This window comes from Polypterus senegalus, chromosome 9 (genome assembly GCF_016835505.1).
Source record: "Polypterus senegalus isolate Bchr_013 chromosome 9, ASM1683550v1, whole genome shotgun sequence".
Classification (NCBI taxonomy): domain Eukaryota; kingdom Metazoa; phylum Chordata; class Cladistia; order Polypteriformes; family Polypteridae; genus Polypterus; species Polypterus senegalus.
This window is the reverse complement of record NC_053162.1, coordinates 133138767-133159625: the sequence shown is the minus strand read 5'-3', so window position 1 is coordinate 133159625 and position 20859 is coordinate 133138767. Positions and strand designations below refer to the sequence as shown.

The window sequence follows — 20859 nt, the reverse complement described above, 5'->3', positions numbered from 1 at the left end:
TCTCTCTCTCTCTGCACAGGGAATGCATAGGAAGAGACTGAACACTTGCGGAAATCATCGGCACGCACAAACCGAAAGGGAAACTGGCTTGTTTGTATACCGAGCCTGTGGTCGTGAACAGATGCAAAAGTTTGGCAAACTTTTTGGTTGTAAACCGATTTGTACGTGTTCCGAGACGTTCGTGAACCGAGGTTCCACTGTACTTTAGCAAACATGAGGAAACCAATTTTATTAGTGTGCTTGATCCCCCCCCCCACCTTGCTGCTGTGCCATTGATTCAGTTTTTTGTTCAGTGTCTTTCTAAAGTTGTATTATTTATGAATACCTGTCTGAAGTGAGGGAGGCCTGTGGTTTCCTTGATGTTGTTTTAAGATCACACCTTTACAACTTTTCCTATATTCCAGGTATACATAGTCCGTAAAATCACAGGTGTATTTTTTTTTTGTGCACAGATAACAATGTCGGAAGAACAAATCTGCCTTAAGTTTGTTGATGTGACAGAAGACAATGAGTTAATCTTTGAAGGTAAGTTTTCAAATGCATTACTGGATATGCACCCAGGATATGCAGAAGAGGGATTAATACATTGTGGTTTTCATAGAGAATAGGAAGAAAGTGCCTGGTTTCAATTAGATCTGTCATACTTACCACTGCTTTTTCTACCTGTGTCTGATTTATAAGTACTCAATTAATGTTTGTTTGAGAGGTTTTTGAAGAAAAGTAAGTAAACTGTAAGGAATGAGCCTGCCAAATTTCAGCCTTCTACCTACATGGAAAGTGGAGAATTAGCAGTCAGTGAGTGAGTCAGTCAGTGATTTGCCTTCTATTTGTATAGATAAAGCACGCATATAAAAGTAAATAACCATGGCACTTGGATCCACCTCTCAAGAAAACAAACACTCTCTTTTCTCTTATTCTGTCTGTATCTGTCTTGTGACTCTGAACAGCTAGCTTCCCTGTGTACACACCATTAGATAAACAGCCTTTGTTGCCTTTCGTGAAATGCAGTTTATTGGATTTACAGAAAGTGTGCAATAATTGTTCAAACAAAATCAGGCAGGTGCATAAATTTGGGCACCACAAAAAATAAATGAAATCAATATTTAGTAGATCCGCCTTTTGCAGAAATTACAGCCTCTAAACGCTTCCTGTATGTTCCAATGAGAGTCTGGATTGTGGTTGAAGGTATTTTGGACCATTCCTCTTTACAAAACATCTCTAGTTCATTCAGGTTTGATGGCTTCCGAGCATGGACAGCTCTCTTTAACTCACACCACAGATTTTCAATTATATTCAGTTCTGGGGACTGAGATGGCCATTCCAGAACGTTGTACTTGTTCCTCTGCATGAATGCCTTAGTGGATTTTGAGCAGTGTTTCGGGTCGTTGTCTTGTTGAAAGATCCAGCCCCGGTGCAGCTTCAGCTTTGTCACTGTCATTGGTCTTCAGAATATGCTGATACTGAGTGGAATCAATGCGGTGCTGGTCTGTGGGTTGACTCTGACTGTTCTCACCATTCGTCGCTTCTGTCTATCCGAAATCTTTCTTGGTCTGCCACTTCAAGCCTGTGGTCTTCCATTTCCTCAATATGTTCCTAACTGTGGAAACAGACAGCTTAAATCTCTGGGACAGCTTTCTGTATCCTTCTCCTAAACCATGATGGTGAACAATCTTTGTCTTCTGGTCATTTGAGAGTTGTTTCGTGACCCCCATGTTGCTACTCTTCAGAGAAAATTAAAGGAGCAGGGAAACTTACAATTGACCCCCTTAAATACTCTTTCTCATTATAGAATTCACCTGTGTATGTAGGTCAGGGGTCACTGAGCTTACCAAGCCAAGCCAATAATTTAGTTCTAAAAGTTTTGGAATCAATAAAATGACAACGGTGCCCAAATTCATGCACCTGCCTGATTTTTGTTTGAACAATTATTGCACACTTTCTGTAAATCCAATAAACTGCATTTCACTTCTCAAATAGCACTGTGTGTGTCTCCTATATGATATATTTAACTGACATTTTTTATCGTAACAACCAACGATTTATACAGGAAAATAATGACTATTAACAAGGTTGCCCAAACTTTTGCATCCCACTGTAGATACTTTATTAATCCTCAAGGGGAAATTCACATACTCCAGCAGCAGCATACTGTTAAAAACAATATTAATTAAAGAGCAATAAAAGCGCAGTGCAAGTTAAAAAATGCAAATGATGGAGAGTGTGAGGCAGGTATAACAGTCTATAACTTAGGTTCCTTTACACCTACTCCTCCTGCCGACTCCTGATGCAGCCCGTGATAGCAGTGTCGTCAGTGAACTTTTGCATGCGGCAGGACTCAGAGTTGTATTGGAAGTGCGATGTATATAGTCTGAACAGGACCGGAGAAAGCACAGTCCCCTGCGGCGCTCCTGTTCTGCTGACCACAATGTCCGTTCCCGAGATGCACATACTGAGGTGTGTCTGTAAGATAGTCCACGATCCATGCCACCAGGTATGAATCTACTCCCATCACTGTCAGCTTGTTCCTAAGCAGCAGAGGTTGGATGGTGTTGAAGGCACTAGAGAAGTCCAGAAACATAATTCTTACAGCATCACTGCCATCTATTTAGCTCACCTCTTTCCAGTAGGCAATTTGTGTGCAGTGTATAAATATACATATTACATAAATCTCCTGTTATGTGCTTTGGACCCCTGGTGACATTAATACAAACCGAGGGAGTGTGGCAGATGGAGCAAAACGCAACATCAAAGATCCGAGTAAACTAATCAAGGCCTAGCTGTTCTTGCAATAGTATGTCCCACCCTAAAGTTGTATCCAGGAGTGTCACTGACATTAACATAGTTCTACGAAATTGGTACTTTCTCCAGCACTCATCAGACATTTGTAAATTATATCTACATTGGTTATAGAAAAGAATAACCCCCTTCGAAATATTTCCATTTTTTTTGCTTTATAGCCTTAAATGAAAACACACACACAATATTTCTTCCCAGCTTTACTTACTCTGTGCAATCTATAACATGTGGAAATGGGAGTACAGTAATCCCTCGCTATATCGTGCTTCGACTTTCGCGGCTTCACTCTATCACGGATTTTATATGAAAGCATATCTAAATATATAACGTGGATTTTTCGCTGCTTCGCGGGTTCTGTGGACAATGGGTCTTTTTACTTCTGGTACATGCTTCCTCAGTTGGTTTGCCCAGTTGATTTCATAAAAGGGATGCTATTGGTGGATGGCTGAGAAGCTAACCAATCAGAGCATGCAGTTAAGTTCCTGTGTGCTGACTGGCTCAGCGATGGAGTGCCGAATTTGATTCCGCAGTGTTATGGCTCCAAAACAATCTGCTCCTGCTACTGCTTCAGGGGCCGTGCCCAAGCGCCAATGGAAGATGCTAACGATTGTCGAAATGGTAAAAGTTTTGGATATGTCGAAGGAAGGGAAAAGCTACACTGCTGTAGGATGCCATTACGGCATCAATGAGTCCACAATTCTTTTTATTTAAAAAGGAGGAAAAGAATATAAGATCTGCAGCCGCAGTGTCCTTTTAACCAGGGCGCAAAACAAGTTGTAAATGGACGTAATAAGGCAGTATTCTGGATGGAATCTGCTTTAGGGATTTGGATTGAAGACTGCCGGAAGAACAACGGCAGTGCTACACAGTCGCCTGAAGAGGCTCCTTTAGAACAGCTGTAACGCTCTTCTTTGTTGTGCAGTAAAATTAAACTCATCCTTATCAGACAAGTCGTCGTGTAATTGTTGGTAACCATAATTTAATTTTCTACTTACAGTACTTAGTACATGTACGTACGTTTAGTGTCACTGTACACACATTTACTGTATACAATTTTTCTTGCATTGTACGTATTTATTGCTGGTGGCCTGTCTATCGTAATGTCTGTAACATATGTGGTATCAGAGACGCTCGATATCTTTAAAATAATATTTAGGTTTTACTGTATATAAACAGTGTGTTTACATACATAATTTCAATGAATCTTACCTAATATCTAAGAGAATACAAAGGGTTTATGCTGTATAACTGTGCAGGGAAAATTTATAAACAGTGTGGGAGAGAATATATAAAAATAACCATACAAACATGGTTTGTACTTCGCGGATTTTCACCTATCGCAACCCCCCGCGATCGAGTAGGGATTACTGTACGCAACATTTTTGTGTGTATGCACCATTTATACATGAGGCCCCAGGTGTTCTTATCATTTGAATATATTTTTATAAAGATTTCCTGTGTTCATTATTTTGGTTAACTATATTGTTATTGTCTATTATAAAAGAAAATCATGAGATGAGACTATTGCTAAGAGATTTTTTTAAGTTGGGGGGTCTCTCCCTACTCTCAACCATTTCCGGTTAACGGCCCATGGCCACGGGCCTCTCGCGTCTCATTCATGTGAATGGTTTTGTCAGACACAGTTCTTGCGCACTCAACTCTTATAAATTTCTACGTTTTCCTCATTTTAAGTTCACAGAAGGCTTATTAGGCCAATGTCCAAATCTTATTGAAGAATGTTATCCTGAAGGGTTATCAACAGAAGAAATGAGTACATGGACAATCCTAGCATCAAGAAATGATGAAGTCAAACAAATTAATGAGAAAATTGTTGATCGGTATATGGCAAATTGGTTAAAAGCGTATCAATAGACTATGCTGAAACAGTTGGTGGTGATGATGCGGAAGATGAAAACATATTAACTTACAATATTCCGTAGAATATCTATAACCGTTCACACCGTCCGGTCTTCCACTGGCTGAATTACTGTTGAAAGAAGGATGTATTGTAATGTTTATGTATGAGTGATGGACTATGCTAATGGACAAGATTAGTTGGTCGAACAATTCTAACATGTAAAATTTTAACAGACAACAAGAACAGTAATGTAGTACGTATTCCAGGGATAACATTAGACACCAAAGGAGATCTTGATATGCCATTCATATTAAAACGTTTACAGTATCCCGTTAGAATAGCTTTTGCTATGACAATTAACAAATCACAGAGACAAACATTCGAAAAGTCTGTTTATTTATTAGAGCGAGAGAAAAGATATTCACTCACGGGCAGTTATACGTTGCATTGTCATGATGCAAGTCCAAACATGGAATAAAAATTCAATGCGATATTGAAGAAAAGTTAAATCCAAATATTGTTTTGACTGAAGTTTTACAGTTTAAAATGTAATAGAAGGAATACATATAATGCAACAAATACCTCTAACGCAACATGAAACAATTTTCTTTCAATGTATTACATTTTACTATTTTTTACTATGGTTAATTACTCGCTGTAATGTAAAATAGTTCTGTTATGCATATGTAACTTCCCATGAAAATAACAATCTATTTAAATTGTATACCCGCTTCCCCATATGTGAGCGGCAGAGCCACAAAGTGGCTACCGCATAGCGCCCACCTGCGGGTTGGTGAGCAATGCGAGCAAGGGGCAGAGCCCCCTGGTTTATATGAATATTAGGTATCTACTTTATACTGCCCCATGTGTACAGCCTCACCTGCATGTGGACAGCAGCCTCAAGCAAAGAGACTTACTGACTGTCCTCAAACCAGCGCTACACCCATGCCAATCACCAAAATGGATGCCCGCTCAAAGCACTCCTCTAAAGACGTCTCTTCTCGGCTGCTAACCCCTGTGGGAATATGGCAATCGCCCACACCAGGTGCCCTTAACAATATACCTTGACACAAACACATAGTATAAAGTTAATATTATAAAGCAACATTAATAAAAACACAGTAAAGTAGGAAATGTATTTGAAAAGAGATTTTAAAGATTAACAAATGTATTTGAAAAAGTCTTATTAAAAATGCAGAAAATTAAGGTGATGGAAGAGGAGTCTTCTAAAGTCTAGGTGCATCGTCGCTTCACCTTGGTATTAAGCCTGAAGGGGTCCTGTCAGTTTTCTTTGGGCTCTTCTCCTTCTTGTATCTCCTTGCTTTTCTTTCTTTCTTTCTTTGCACCCAAACTTAAAGACCTAATGTTATGTCCAATTAATAATTACATGAATCAGTGTTTGCCTTTCTCAGGCTGTTTGTCCATTCTGGTCCTAATTACCATAGGTATAATAAATTTAATTTAATTAATGTTTAATATTCTAAAAGAATGATCTTAAAGATACAAGGATCAAGCCAGTAAAGATACAGAATTTAAAATCAATCTGTAGCAGTTGTTTAAAAATATACACAGTGTGTTTAACTTGGGATAAAAAAAATCCAGAGATTAAAAGTATGTTCATACTACTAGCAAGGTTAATTAGTGTTGGCTTCCATAGTACACATTCTGAGGTCTTTTTTTCAGTCCATTTTTTATTTATTTTTTTTGTATTGATTAAACGACAGTGCGGTAATGTTAGCTTTGAACATTAATATCCTCATATGACTTACAGTCATGTGAAAACATTAGGACACCCTTTGAAAGCATGTGGTTTTTTGTAACATTTTTAATAAATGGTTATTTCATCTCCGTTTCAACAATACAGAGAGATTAAAGTAATCCAACTAAACAAAGAAAACTGAAGAAAAGTCTTTTCAAGATCTTCTGTAAATGTCATTCTACAAAAATGCCTATTCTAACTGAGGAAAAAGATAGGACACCCTCACATGTATTCCCTCTTAAATTGGCTCAGATCTCACACAGGTATATCACACCAGGTGCACATAATTAGTAGATCGTTACTCTGCATGTTGAATGAGGCTTGCCCTATTTAAACCTCAGACATTTAGTTTGGTGTGCTCCTGACTGTTGAAGTGAGAGTGAGCACCATGGTGAGAACAAAAGAGCTGTCAGAGGACTTCAGAAAAAAGATTGTAGCAGCCTATGAGTCTGGGAAGGGATTTAAAAAGATCTCAAAAGATTTTGAAATCAGCCATTCCACTGTCCGGAAGATAGTCTACAAGTGGAGGGCTTTCAAAACAACTGCCAACATGCCCAGGACTGGTCGCCCCAGCAAGTTCACCCCAAGAGCAGACCGCAAGATGCTAAAAGAGGTCTCCAAAAACCCTAAAGTGTCATCTCGAGAACTACAGCAGGCTCTGGCTACTGTTGATGTAGAAGTACATGCCTCTACAATCAGAAAGAGACTGTACAAGTTTAACTTGCATGGGAGGTGTGCAAGGAGGAAACCTTTGCTTTCCAAGAGAAACATCGAGGCCAGACTGACATTTGCCAGAGATAAAGTTGACAAAGACCAGGACTTCTGGAATAATGTTCTTTGGACAGATGAGTCCAAAATTGAATTATTTGGACACAACAGCAGAGGACATGTTTGGCGTAAACCAAACACAGCATTCCAAGAAAAGAACCTCATACCAACTGTGAAGCATGGAGGTGGAAGTGTCATGGTTTGGGGCTGCTTTGCTGCAGCAGGACCTGGTCAGCTCACCATCATAGAATCCACGATGAATTCTACTGTGTATCAGAAGGTGCTTGAAGAACATGTGAGACCATCAGTTAGAAAATTAAAGCTGAAGCGGAACTGGACCATGCAACATGACAATGACCCAAAACATACTAGTAAATCAACCAAAGATTGGCTGAAAAAGAAGAAATGGAGAGTCCTGGAATGGCCAAGTCAAAGTCCAGATTTGAATCCCATTGAGATGCTGTGGGGTGACTTGAAAAGGGCTGTACGTGCAAGAAACCCCTCAAACATCTCACAGCTGAAAAAGTTCTGCATTGAGGAGTGGGGTAAAATTTCCTCAGACCGATGTCGAAGACTGGTAGATGGCTACAAGAACCGTCTCACTGCAGTTATTTCAGCCAAAGGAGGTAACACTCGCTATTAGGGGCAAGGGTGTCCTATCTTTTTCCTCAGTTAGAATAGGCATTTTTGTAGAATGACATTTACAGAAGATCTTGAAAAGACTTTTCTTCAGTTTTCTTTGTTTAGTTGGATTACTTTAATCTCTCTGTATTGTTGAAACGGAGATGAAATAACCATTTATTAAAAATGTTACAAAAAACCACATGCTTTCAAAGGGTGTCCTAATGTTTTCACATGACTGTATTTTTTTTTTATGCCGTTACATATACTTACCATACTGGTACTTCTGGCTTCACTTGCTTAAACCCATTGTAGAGCTGGAGCTGAAGAAGTATAATATTTTATTTATAATGCATAGTAACTTAAGTAAAATTTTACATCCTCTAAAAATATAAATTGTGTTCATCAATTTGCTGTTTTTTTTTTTCTTTTTACAGTAACGCCTTGTGGTGGTGATGAAGAAGATGATGGTAAGAGAAACAATAGTAAACATAATTAATCTAATTATTATTTTTATTGCTTGTGTAAGGTGAGAGTGGATACAGTATATTATTTTAATGTCCTGAATTAATGTTTTTAACCAGAACTGCAATCAGATGACTTCAATAGGTGTGACTCTGGTCCAATTTGCAAAATAATTAGAAATGGAAGAAAACAAATTCTGATGCTTGATAATGCAGAACTAATTTTCCAGGACAGGACTGTTATGGAATCTAAATCGGGTAAGAAATCTAGCTCAGATTTTACATTAAAAATTATGAATATGTCCAATGAGGAAACATTTGTTGACTGCCAAGTGTTTGAAGACTCTCTTGTTTGGTGAATTTCTGACTAACTGATTTTAGTAATTGAATTGTAACTCGCTTGCATTTTGTTCTAAGCTCTTCACTACACTGGTGATCAATTTTGTAATATTGTTCTGTAACACTTGTTCCTAAACAGTCCCCTAGAATGATGTTTCCCTGATTATATTAACCTCTTCTGTAATTTACTTTGGGTAACTGCACGTGCTTAGCAAATAGTCAACTTCCATGGGTGAAAGAAAATTGTTTAATACGTAATATGTATGTGTATTTGCAACACATAATTTATTTAAACAGAGAATCAGATAATGAAATGCCACTTGTAGCTGTGTGTATGACTAATTTAAAACAACAGTTTTCCAGTCAATTGACAGCTTTCACAGTCCTGATTGCTTTACCTTTACCATGGATATCACACCTCTGTACAAAGTTGTTCCTTATGATAATGGTCTCATTGCCTTCAGACAGGCAGAACTGGTTCTTGCTCTTAATACTCTCTCTTCTTTTAACAAATTTTTTCACCAGGACTGGAGCTACAGTGAGACTAGAATGGGACATATCTCTGCAAACATTTTTGTTGGCCTAATGGAGAGTACAGTAATCCCTCTTCGATCGCGGGGGTTGCATTCCAGAACCCCCCGCAATAGGTGAAAATCCGCAAAATAGAAACCATATGTTTGTATGGATATTTTTATATATTTTAAATAAATATTCCCCACACAGTTATACAGTAAACCCTCGTTTATCGTGGTTAATCCGTTCCAGACTCTACCGTGATAAATGAATTTCCACGAAGTAGGATTCTTTATTTATAAATCTAATATTTTCGCAGTTAGACCATAGAAAACCTGTTTACCTTCTAAATACGTTTAACATTATTCGAGCCCTCTAGACATGAAAGAACACCCTTTAGTCAAAAGTTTAAACTGTGCTCCATGACAAGACAGAGATGACAGTTCTTATACACAATTAAAAGAATGCAAACATATCTTCCTCTTCAAAGAAGAGTGTCAGGAGCAGAGAATGTCAGAGAAAGAGAGACAGAGAGAGAAAAGCAAACAATCAAAAATCAATACGAGCTGGTAGAGCTTTAAAGTGTGCGAAGAACTGCACGGGAAGCATATCGTATATCATTGAGGAGTTTTATTTAATATGTAATAGTGCTCTGATTGGGTAGCTTCTCAGCCATCCGCCAATAGCGTCCCTTGTATGAAATCAACTAGGCAAAAAAAACTGAGGAAGCATGTACCATAAATTAAAAGACCCATTGTCCGCAGAAATCTGCGAACCAGCGAAAAATCCGTGATATATATTTAGATGTGCTTACATTTAAAATCCGCGATGAAGTGAAGCCGTGAAAGTCGAAGCACGATATAGCGAGGGACCACTATTTCTTTTATTCTATACCTCTTTCAGTTTTCCTTAGACTCAGTACTCCGAATGAGGAGTTAAATCCACTCTGTAAAAGGAATCCCAATAATGAAACCCACATCCCACTGGTTCTTCCATTCCATCCTAACGCTCTGTCTCTCTTACAGGTCATCAAACAACATTCCTCCATTTTGCACACCTGATCATTCCACAGGAGTGTTTTTTTTCCTTTATAACCCTCCCTTGATCTTTCATTCAACCACGTAACTTTTTGTGTGCAGCTCACTTCACAGAGGAGAGCCGTGTTCCTCACTAGGCACTTTGAGCTGTAACAGGAGCCACTGTGTCACTTACAAGGGTATAGTTGGGGACATAATCGTATGTGGTCCCTTGGGTATATCAGATATTAAACAAAAGGTCTCTGCTCTACATAGGTGAAACAGGGAGGTGGCCAGCAGAAAGTTTTAGGGAACACACGCCAGCCATTAAAATTAAAGACTTTATAAAGCCTATTATGGAACACTTCACATTCTTCAACCTTCTCCACACTGATCTCTCTCTATTTGTACTTTTTCACAAGGATTAAAAGACACTTTTCAAATAAAACAAAGGTCTCTCCTGTCATCTTCTCTGATGGCAGCTTTTTCTCACCTATTTGTACCCTTTCTCCTTTCATCTGCACTGACTTTGTTCTTGCCTTCCACCTTGCTTTTCCTTTTCAGCTGAACTCCTGATGAAGCCTATACAGTGATCCCTTGCTGTATCGCGCTTTGACTTTCGCGGTTTTGCTCTATCGCGGATTTTATATGTAAGCATATGTAAATGTATATATGGATTTTTCGCTGATTCGCAGATTTCTGCGGACAATGGGTCTTTTAATTTATGGTACATGCTTCCTCAGTTTGTTTGCCCAGTTGATTTCATACAAGGGACGCTATTGGCGGATGGCTTAGAAGCTACCCAATCAGAGCACGTATTACATATTAACTAAAACTCCTCAATGCTATAAGATATGCCTCCTGCGCGGTGCTCGATTGTTTGCTTGTCTCTGCCTCTATCTCACCCTCTCTGACATTCTCTGCCTGACGGAGGAGGGTGTGAGCAGAGGTGCTGCTTGCACAGAAGCTGTTTGCCTAGTGGATACGGACGCTCCTCTAAGAAATGCCGCTTTATCGAGGTGCGTCCAAAAGCACACTTATTGATTTTTTGATTGTTTGCTTTAATCTCGCGCTCTCTCTCTCTGTCTCTGACGGTCTCTGCGCTTGACGGAGGAGATGTGAGCAGAGGGGCTTTTTGCACAGAGGCTGTTTGCTTAGAAGATACGGACACTCCTGTAAAAAATGCTGAAAGGCTACCTTCGCATTGATCCCTTCATTGCCGCTGCTTTATAGCGGTGCTTGCATACTTAAAAGCGCAACAGCCCTATTGATTTTTCATTGTTTACTTTACTCTCTCTCTCTCTGACATTCTCCGCTCCTTACGCGCACTTTGAAGAGGAAGATATGTTTGCATTCTTTTAATTGTGAGAAAGAACTGTCATCTCTGTCTTGTCATGGAGCACAGTTTAAACTTTTGACTAAAGGGTGTTATTTCATGTCTAGAGGGCTCTAATAATGTTAAACGTATTTAGAAGGTCGTAAACAGGTTTTCTATGCTCTAACTGCGAAAATATTAGATTTATAAATAAAGAATCCTACTTCGTGGAAATTCATTTATCTGTCTGGAACGGATTAACCGCGATAAACAAGGGTTTACTGTATAACTGTGCGGAGAATATTTATAAACCGTGTGGGAGAGTTTCTAAGGGCTTAAAATATATAAAAATAATCATACAAACATATGGTTTCTACTTCGCGGATTTTCACCTATCGCGGGGGGTTCTGGAACGCAACCCCCGTGATCGAGGAGGGATTACTGTACATCCAAAATGTAGAGTCTTTAACATTCTTTCCTTTTCAGCATGGAAATAACCTTTAACCTTTTTTCCCTAATACAGAAGTACATCATCAAAAAACAAAGGATGTCTTGTTAGAATTTTAGAAACTGGTATCTTATTCTTTACTTTTGCAGAAACAAACACATTCAAGATTCAGAAGTACCGATCCACAGAGAGCTCTCCCACAAAACACAAAGGCATACCGGTGACAGTTCAGGTGACCAAAGACTACATCACATACACCATTGCCTGTGTTGAAGAGGGTAACAGTAAAAAAGTCTCGTTGAAGGTATGCCTATAGCTGAGACAAACAGTAGAAGGACCAGTGACCTGTGATCATGTCTAATTCTTCTGTTCTGTTTCAGAAGGAGAGCATCCCCACCAACATCAAGAGTAATTCCTATGATGTTATCTTCCATCTAAAATCAGTTCCTCACTTGGCCGGCATTTACCAGTTTGAATCTGCAAAGTGGGATCAGTGGTTCTTAGCTTGTGAAAAGCAAACCAACCCTGAACTCTACAAGCTGACAGTAAAGCAAATAGGGACAGATGAGGTAGACTCAAACACAGAGCACAGCCACTTGACGATAGAAGATGAAACGGGCAACACTTCCTAGATGGCTGCTGTCAAATGCTTGAGCTAAATTCAAATTGTTTCAGCTTTCTAGTTTATCTACTTTTCCTCTGCATGCAGGATTATTTCTAGTAGGCTGAGGATAATCGCCCATCCCTCCTCATCTACCTGGAACAAGACTGACAGTCAGTACATGTGAAACTGGTTTAAGAAATGCCACTTTTGTAAAAGGGGAAAAAAAACCCATTGTGTTTTATACCTCCAGATCAAGACATCATTAGGGCATTTGTTATTAGCGTTAATGAGATAATGCACTAGGGGTATATAAAAAAGAAAAACCAGTGGGGGGAAAAAATCCATCTTTTTATCAGTATAACCTGAATTTGTTTCTCAGTCATTCCATTGTGCTTATCCATAGTGAAAAACAGAGGTAGGGCACGATTGCCAGGTCTAACAAAGAAAATAAGTGTTGCTGTCAGTCAAAATTAGATGAATCCAAATTATAATCTCTTAGGAGTTGAGAATGAAGTAATATAGATCAGTGCCCATATTTATGAAGCATCTCAGAACTACTCTTAAGAATATTGCACTAAAATTCTGACTAAGATAAGAATTTGTCCTACCCTAGAGTAAGACATGAGAATTATTTATACTTTCACTCCCATTAGGAGTTTAAGTTTATGAATGAATGATGTCATGATTTTATGGCACTCGTGCCTCCAAGTGGTACTGATATGATGATATTTTGTAGTACCTTGGAAATCATGAGGATGCTTTGTAGTTTTCAGGTACTAAGGCTAAACTTCACCACACAAGTAATAATAATATCCAAAGAAGGATGAAAACATAATAAAGTAGGTTATTGCGCTAATCTGCATGTAATTGTTGCCACTTCACACCATCAAGAATAATACCATATGAAGCACCAAGGTGGACACACATCAAATAACAGTAAAACCTAATAATGTGCACATTTATTTAATGAATGATCCACACCCGTACTTTCACCTCATAGAAAATGCCTCATAAAAAAATAAGTTATAATCTAAACTAGCCATGCCACAGTTTCTGAAGTCATGTTCACCTTTGCATTGTTTCCAGTTGTCTTCTGCTGTGCTGTGCCTCTCCATGATCACCTCTTTATCTTCTGTGAGGCTCTATTTGTCCAGTGCTCCGGGACTCTCCATCTGCCTTCTTAGACAATTTTATAAAGTGTAACGGGAATGTACTAGGGGTTTATGGAGGGCTGAGCTCAGCATATCTGTGTGACATTTTATCTTTCAATCCCCTGTCCCGCCCTGTCTTTCTTCAGGGTAACATGTTGCCTATTGTATTACTGTTTGCATCGATGACCTCCTGTGTGTTGCCACTGTCGTATCGCTTGCTCATCCACACTTGGGGCAGTGATTTTATGTGTGTGTCGATTTGCATAACTGCAGCTTGCTTTAACATTCTAACACATGAAATGGTAGACATATGTATTAATCTGCATATTACCTTACTTATTGTGAAGGTGTTGAAAGATTGGTGCAAAATTTGAGAAATATAGTAATTGATTTGTGACTTACAACCCCAATTCCTAAAAGCTGGGACCCTGTGTAAAATGTAAATAAAAAACAATACACAATAGAACAAACAAAACATATCAAATGTTTAAACTGAGAAAAATTAACATTTTAATAGGATAATGAGGTCATTTTGAATTTGATGGCAGCAACATGTCTCTAAAAAGTCTGGACAGGGCCATGTTGAATACTGTGTAGCATCCCCTCTTTTAACAACATCTGGGAAATGAGGGGACCAGTTGCTGGACTTTTGGGAGAGGAATGTTCTTCCATTCTTGTTTGATATTGAATTCTAGCTGCTCAACAGTCCTGGGTCTGCTTTGTCCTTTTTTTCCGTTTCATGATTCTCCAAATGTTTTCAGTTAGTGAAGGGTCTTCACTGTAGGCAGGCCAACTCAGCTCCCCGATTCTTCTCTACTGTACTGTGAAGCCATGTTGTTGTAATAGATGCAGTATGTAGTTTAGCATTGGCTTGCTGAAATATAGAAGGCCTTCTCTGAAAAAGACGATGTCTGGATGGGAGCATATGTTGCTCTAAAACCTGTATATACTGTACATTTCAGCATTGATGGTACCTTTCCAGATGTGCAAGCTGCCAATGCACCCCAGTACCATCCGAGGTGCACACTTTTGAACTGAGAAGCTGGATGGACTCTCTACTCTTTAGTCCTAAGGATGTGGCATCTATGGTTTTCAAAAAGAATTTCAAATTTTGATTCATCTGACCACAGAACAATTTTCCACTTTATCTCAGTCCATTTTAAATGAGCTTTGTGTTTAAGCTGTTTTTAGTTTTAATAAATACTTTTTTTATACTTGTATCCTGTAATAAATATTGAATTACTAACCTGGTGTTGTCTCTTTTTCATGTATAAATGCAAACCCTCACTGGAGCATAGCATTCTAAAAACATTTAAAATATGGTTCCAGAAATTCCACCAAGCAAGTGTCTTTAGCTGGCTGCCACTCAGTTTGGTTTCAGCATGTTGTATGCCATGAATATGTTAATCCAGTTTCCACCTCACAAACAAAAAATAAATATAAGGAAAAATGAACAAGTCTGTCATGTGCACTTAAGAGAGTCAAATCTTTACTTGCAGGTCATCTCATAACAGTTGACCCAAACATACAATACAAAAATAATTAAAAATTACACCAACATACTGGTGGAATCCTATTATAACGAAACTCATGGGACCATAAAATATTTTGTTATAATTTAAAATTTCATTATAACGAATGCTGTATGGGAGAAATACATCTACTGTGATCGGGGTCGACAGCGATTTGCCGTCTCTAACAGCAGTGGCACAAGGACAGCTCTGTACCATCTCTGCTGCGTGTAGTAAACAGTAAACCAAAGGCAAAGTAATTTGTTGTCCTCTGCAGGATCAGGCTTACTGTGTAATGTGCTTGTCGCACGATGTTTAGAACATTTAACATCGGGTTCTGATCTGTTCTCCCTCGCAGTCACCAGATCTCTCTTCTTCAGACCATGTCTGCCACAACGGCGATCCCAAGCCACTGGTGCTCTTCAAATCTGAAGAATGGAGCTAAAGCAGGATGTTCTCCCGTGCCGCAGCTGTACCTACCTTCTCTATCCTCTTTAATAAAACCACTGTGTGCGTCTCCTGGTGAAGTGCACCGTGCCCCACCCATGCGCACGGCACCGTGGATGCACCCACTCGAAGCTGGGCACACAGTGAATGGCCTAGCCGTGGCTGCGCATGATAAGCAAATGAAGAATATAATTGCTGGAGAGGGTGGTGATTCGGTAGTCGCGACCGCGCACATAAAATCCGTTGCTGGGGAGATGCCACACATACAATAATCAGCTCCACGCCAGCACCGATTAAAATACTTGCTGGGGAACTGCACAGTACTTGCTGAGGAGACGCCACAGGCACGATTATAAGCAGCACGCCACACATTATATCAGTTGCTGGGGACACTCTGCTGATTGCCCACTGTTGTGACAGAAAAAGTCATATTACGGACATCAAAGCCAGTATTACTGTCAGAGAAAATTAAAGGCACATAATACAGTGATGCATATGACAGCCACATACAAGCCAGTATTACTGTAAGAGAAAATATTACGGATGTATCTACTAACAACATGCCACCCAAAAGAAAAACGACACGTCAAGTAGGACAAAAGACACAGACAATCAAATCCTATATAAGCAACATCTCCTGGAAGAACGGTCAGCTCAACAAGTAAACATCAACAAAAGAAAGGCTGAAAGACAAAGAAAATTACGAGCAAATGGATCGATTGAAGAAAAAGAAGAAAAACGCTGAAAGAGAAAGACACAGAAGAGCAAACCTTAGAAAAAGTTGCCATTTACATGCCAGAACCAGTATTCAGCCATGGTCAGTTATATGTTGCATTATCAAGAGTTAGAAGTTTTCCAGATGTTGTCAAGGTTGTAGATGGTCCTGATCAAGACAAACTGTTGCCAAACTCAGACAGAATATTTACAATGAAATTTTATAGAAACATTTTATGAGGTAAAAAAAAAAAAGAAAATCTTTCCTAAATATCTTCTGCAGATATTGTGTATTACAGATTGTTGCAAAGTTTTACACTAAGGCAATATTAATTATACTTACTGTATTGTCATATACATTTCTATTTCATTTTTATTATTATTTTACTTTAGGCTTCTTGCAAAAATATTTTTGACAAAAAAAAATTAAGACAACAAACAGAATGAGGTCAAGGTCCCTTGCCATTTAATATAGACTGTTCTTACTAATGTGTATGCACTACTGTTCTAGAGCCCGTTATTGTGACGGGCTTAATGTCTAGTACAGTAATAAAGTACTTGTATTTTTGTTGGGTTTTCCATATTTAGCAGAGATACAGAGAAAGTTTTCGGGATAAAAATCCTTTTATTTCTTTTACAGCTCACAAACACATATTATTAACACTTCTGTATTTCATGGTCAGAACCAAAAATAATAAAATAAAACCCATAATACCCTGCACAGGTCAGCCAATAACAGTCATGTGAGGGCATAATCTTAACACCCCCACTTGCTCTCATAATACCTTCATCTTAAAATATATATATATATATATATATATATATATATACCCATGGAAACAAAAATAACGTTGAATTATTGACAGCAAGGGAGATTTTACACAAAAACACTATTCTCTTTATCTGTCAATTCTCAAACAAATAATTCTTGAATTTGGTCATTTTAACCTTTATTGCAAGTTTTGTTAGAATATCAGCAATTTCTATTTGCCCCTCATTGATCATGTTGCAAATAAAGTGATACCTAACATCTATCTGCTTGGACCTTTGTCTATTTACTGGGTTCTTACTAAATATTAATTATTAAATAGCTCCTTGATGATCACCATTGATTTTCGTATAGCTTTTGTTGTAACTTTTCCTGTCCATACCATTTAACAGCTGGATTAACTCTTTCAGGGCTGATGTTGACTTTTGTCAAAATTCTGGTGTAGAGGATGGTAATCAGCTGTAAACTGGAACAAAACTCACCCTTACATAGCTTTGTTGATTGAACCTCGATTCCCTATATGTGCCTGAGTAGTGACGAGCAAACAACCTCTAAAATGGTGTCGTCAACCGGCGAGAGACCAAAGCAAATGTGCAAAGCAAAATACTCCATGGATGTTTTACGTAATTTTGGTGAACAGGACTCTGACTTGCTGGATTCTGAGTTTGATGCAAGTGATCTGGAGATGGATATCAAAAGTGATAGTGAGGTACCAGCATCATCTGATCGGTCCCCAGCTGATGCGCCTACAACAGCGTTTGCCTGGGAGGAGCACCACTTATGATGACAGAGGTACAAACCATATTGAGTCACACTGAGACCACTACCGCCACTCACTGCTGTGCGAAGACAGCCAGGCAGCTGGTTCACCGTGCATTCCTGCTGACCATCGAGGTGCCCCCACACAGCCACTGCCACCAGAGGTGCCCAACATGCGCCAACAGCAGCCACAGCACATAGCAACAGACATTTTATGTTGACTTATGTGTGAAACCATCGCTTTGTGTGCTTTTCAGAAAACTGAGTTTTTTGGAAAAAATATTCAGCCCTCAAAGAGTTAAATATATGCTTTCTTGAGTTGTGGATGATAATCCTTTGTGTTGAGCCTCACAAGTAGACAGTGCTACAGTAGCTTGTTTCTTAGACTTCCATGAAATAACAGAGCCATGATTGGTCAGAGTGAAACAATAACCAGTAGTGCTATAGATTGATAGATAGATAGATAGATACTTTATTAATCCCAAGGGGAAATTCACATAATCCAGCAGCAGTATACTGATACAAAAAAAAAATATTAAATTAAATAGTAACAAAAATGCATATAAAAGCAGACAATAACTTTGAATAATGTTAGCATTTACTCCCCCGGGTGGAACTGAAGAGTCGCATAGTGTGGGGGAGGAATGATCTCCTCAATCTGTCAGTGGAGCAGGACAGTGACAAAAGTCTGTCACTGAAGCTACTCCTCTGCCTGGAGATGACACTGTTCAGTGGATGCAGTGAATTATTCATGATTGACAGGAGTTTGCTTAATGCCCGTCGCTCTGCCACAGATGTTAAACTGTCCAACTTTACTCCTGCAATAAAGCCTGCCTTCTTAACAAGTTTGTCCAGGCGTGAGGCGTCTTTCATCTTTATGCTGCCTCCCCAGCACACCACCGCGTAGAAGAGGGCACTCACCATAACCGTCTGGTAGAACATCTGCAGCATCTTACTGCAGATGTTGAAGGATGCCAACCTTCTCAGAAAGTATAGTCGGCTCTGACCTTTCTTACATAGAGCATCAGTATTAGCAGTCCAGTCCAATTTGTCATCCAGCTGCACTCCCAGATATTTAAAGGTCTGCACCCTCTGCACACAGTCACCTCGGATGACCACAGGGTCCATGAGGGGCCTAGGCCTCCTAAAATCCACCACCAGCTCCTTTGTCTTGCTGGTGTTAAGGTGTAAGTGGTTTGACAAAGTCTTTGATTAACTTTCTGTACTCCTCCTTCTGCCCACACCTGATGCAGCCCACAATAGCAGTGTCATCAGCGAAGTTTTGCACGTGGCAGGACTCCGAGTCATATTGGAAGTCTGATGTATATAGATTGAACAGGACCGGAGAAAGTACAGTCCCCTGCGGCGCCCCTGTATTGCTGCACACAATGTCAGACCTGCAGTTTCCAAGATGCACATATTGAGGTCTGTCTGTAAGATAGTCCACAATCCATGCCATCAGGTGTGAGTCTACTCCCATCTCAGTCAGCTTGTCTCTAAGGAGCACAGGCTGGATGGTGTTGAAGATGCTAGAGAAGTCCAAAAACATAATTTTTACAGCACCACTGCCTCTGCCCAAATGGGAAAAGGATCGGTGTATCATATAGATGATGGCATCCTCCGCTCCCACCTTCTCCTGGTATGCGAACTGCAGAGGGTCGAGGGCGTGGCAGACCTGTGGCCTCAGGTGGTGAAGCAGCAGCCGCTCCATGGTCTTCATCAGATCAGATATGACGTCAGAGCAACAGGCCGGAAGTCATTCAGCTCACTAGGACGTGATACCTTTGGGACAGGAGTGATACAAGATGTTTTCCAAAGCCTTGGGACTCTCCCCTGTTCCAGGCTCAGGTTGAAGATGCGCTGTAGAGGACTCCCCAGTTCCAGCGCACAGGCCTTCAGCAGTCATGGCGATACACCATCTGGACCCGCTGCTTTGCTGGCACGAAGTCTTCTCAGCTCTCTGCTCACCTGGGCTGCTGTAATTTTGGGTGGGGATGTCTCACCTATGCTGGTATCAACAGAAGGATGGTTGACCCTCTAATGTACTCATTTCTAATCCTATCCATCCTCGTCACACCCAATGCAAATCTTAGCATCTTTAACTCTGCCACCTCCAGCTCTGTCTCTATTTTTTGGTCAGTGCCATCGTCTCCAACCCATATAACATAGCTGGTCTCACTACCGTCCTGTAGACCTTCCCTTTCACTCTTGCTGATACCCGTCTGTCAGAAATTACTCCTGACACTCTTCTCCACCCATTCCACCCTGCCTGCAGTCTCTTTTTCACCTCTTTTTCACAATCCCCATTTAAACTTATCCACCTTCTCCAACTCTACTCCCCTAGACCATAAACCATCCAAGTGCAGCGGTAGTGGATGAAGTGGAATTGGAAGAAAAGATGATGATCCAGAAAAAAACTTTCTGTAGGTAATATAATAAACAGTCTTACCTGTAGTCCTGGTGTAGTGAGGGGTGATGAGATTTGGGGAGCACGCCCTCCGATGAAGCACAATGACCAATCCAACACTATTTACATGACAGGCAGGCACAAGACCGTCAATACATCCTTACAGGTTTAACAATCCAGGATAGCAACAATATTCCACAGGTGGTACTGCGGACAAGACAGATGAGTGAACATGAGCACAAAACAATGGGACTTATGTCACTGTTCAGCCAGCTCTCTTTTAAAGTTCCTGTTGGCCCTTCTTGTCTCCATCAGCCCCAGCGCCCGTTATAGATATCCAATTAAGGAAATGCCCTCAGGGCAGCTGGGAAATGTGTAGCGGTCAGGTGCCGCTAAAATTCACACCGTCAACATGATGCTGATTTATTTATTTTTTATAGTGGTTCCCATGGATGTTCCCAGCCTTGGCTCGACCCGCACACACTCACAACATAGACAGAAATACAGCACACTGGGGAATAACAATAATTAAAGAATGTAATGCACTTAAATCATATAACTAAAAACAATAATACCACCCCAGAACCCCTATGGCGATAT

The 20859-nt window shown here is 39.8% G+C and overlaps 1 protein-coding gene across 2 annotated transcripts in view; it reads left to right on the top strand.

Annotated features, from left to right (window-relative positions):
• LOC120535822 overlaps positions 1–14840 on the top strand; it is a 65216-nt gene extending 50376 nt beyond the window's left edge. Inside the window, exons 2-6 of one of the 2 annotated variants that reach the window (XM_039763919.1) lie at positions 453–525; positions 8240–8272; positions 8387–8524; positions 12047–12201; positions 12281–14840. In XM_039763919.1, coding sequence (XP_039619853.1) covers positions 459–525; positions 8240–8272; positions 8387–8524; positions 12047–12201; positions 12281–12529 — 642 coding nt within the window. In that variant the 5' untranslated portion in view covers positions 453–458 and the 3' untranslated portion in view covers positions 12530–14840. Of the gene's footprint in view, positions 1–452; positions 526–8239; positions 8273–8386; positions 8525–12046; positions 12202–12277 lie in introns of both variants that reach the window. The other variant, XM_039763918.1, reaches the window with a different exon arrangement.
• Positions 14841–20859: the final 6019 nt, after the last annotated feature.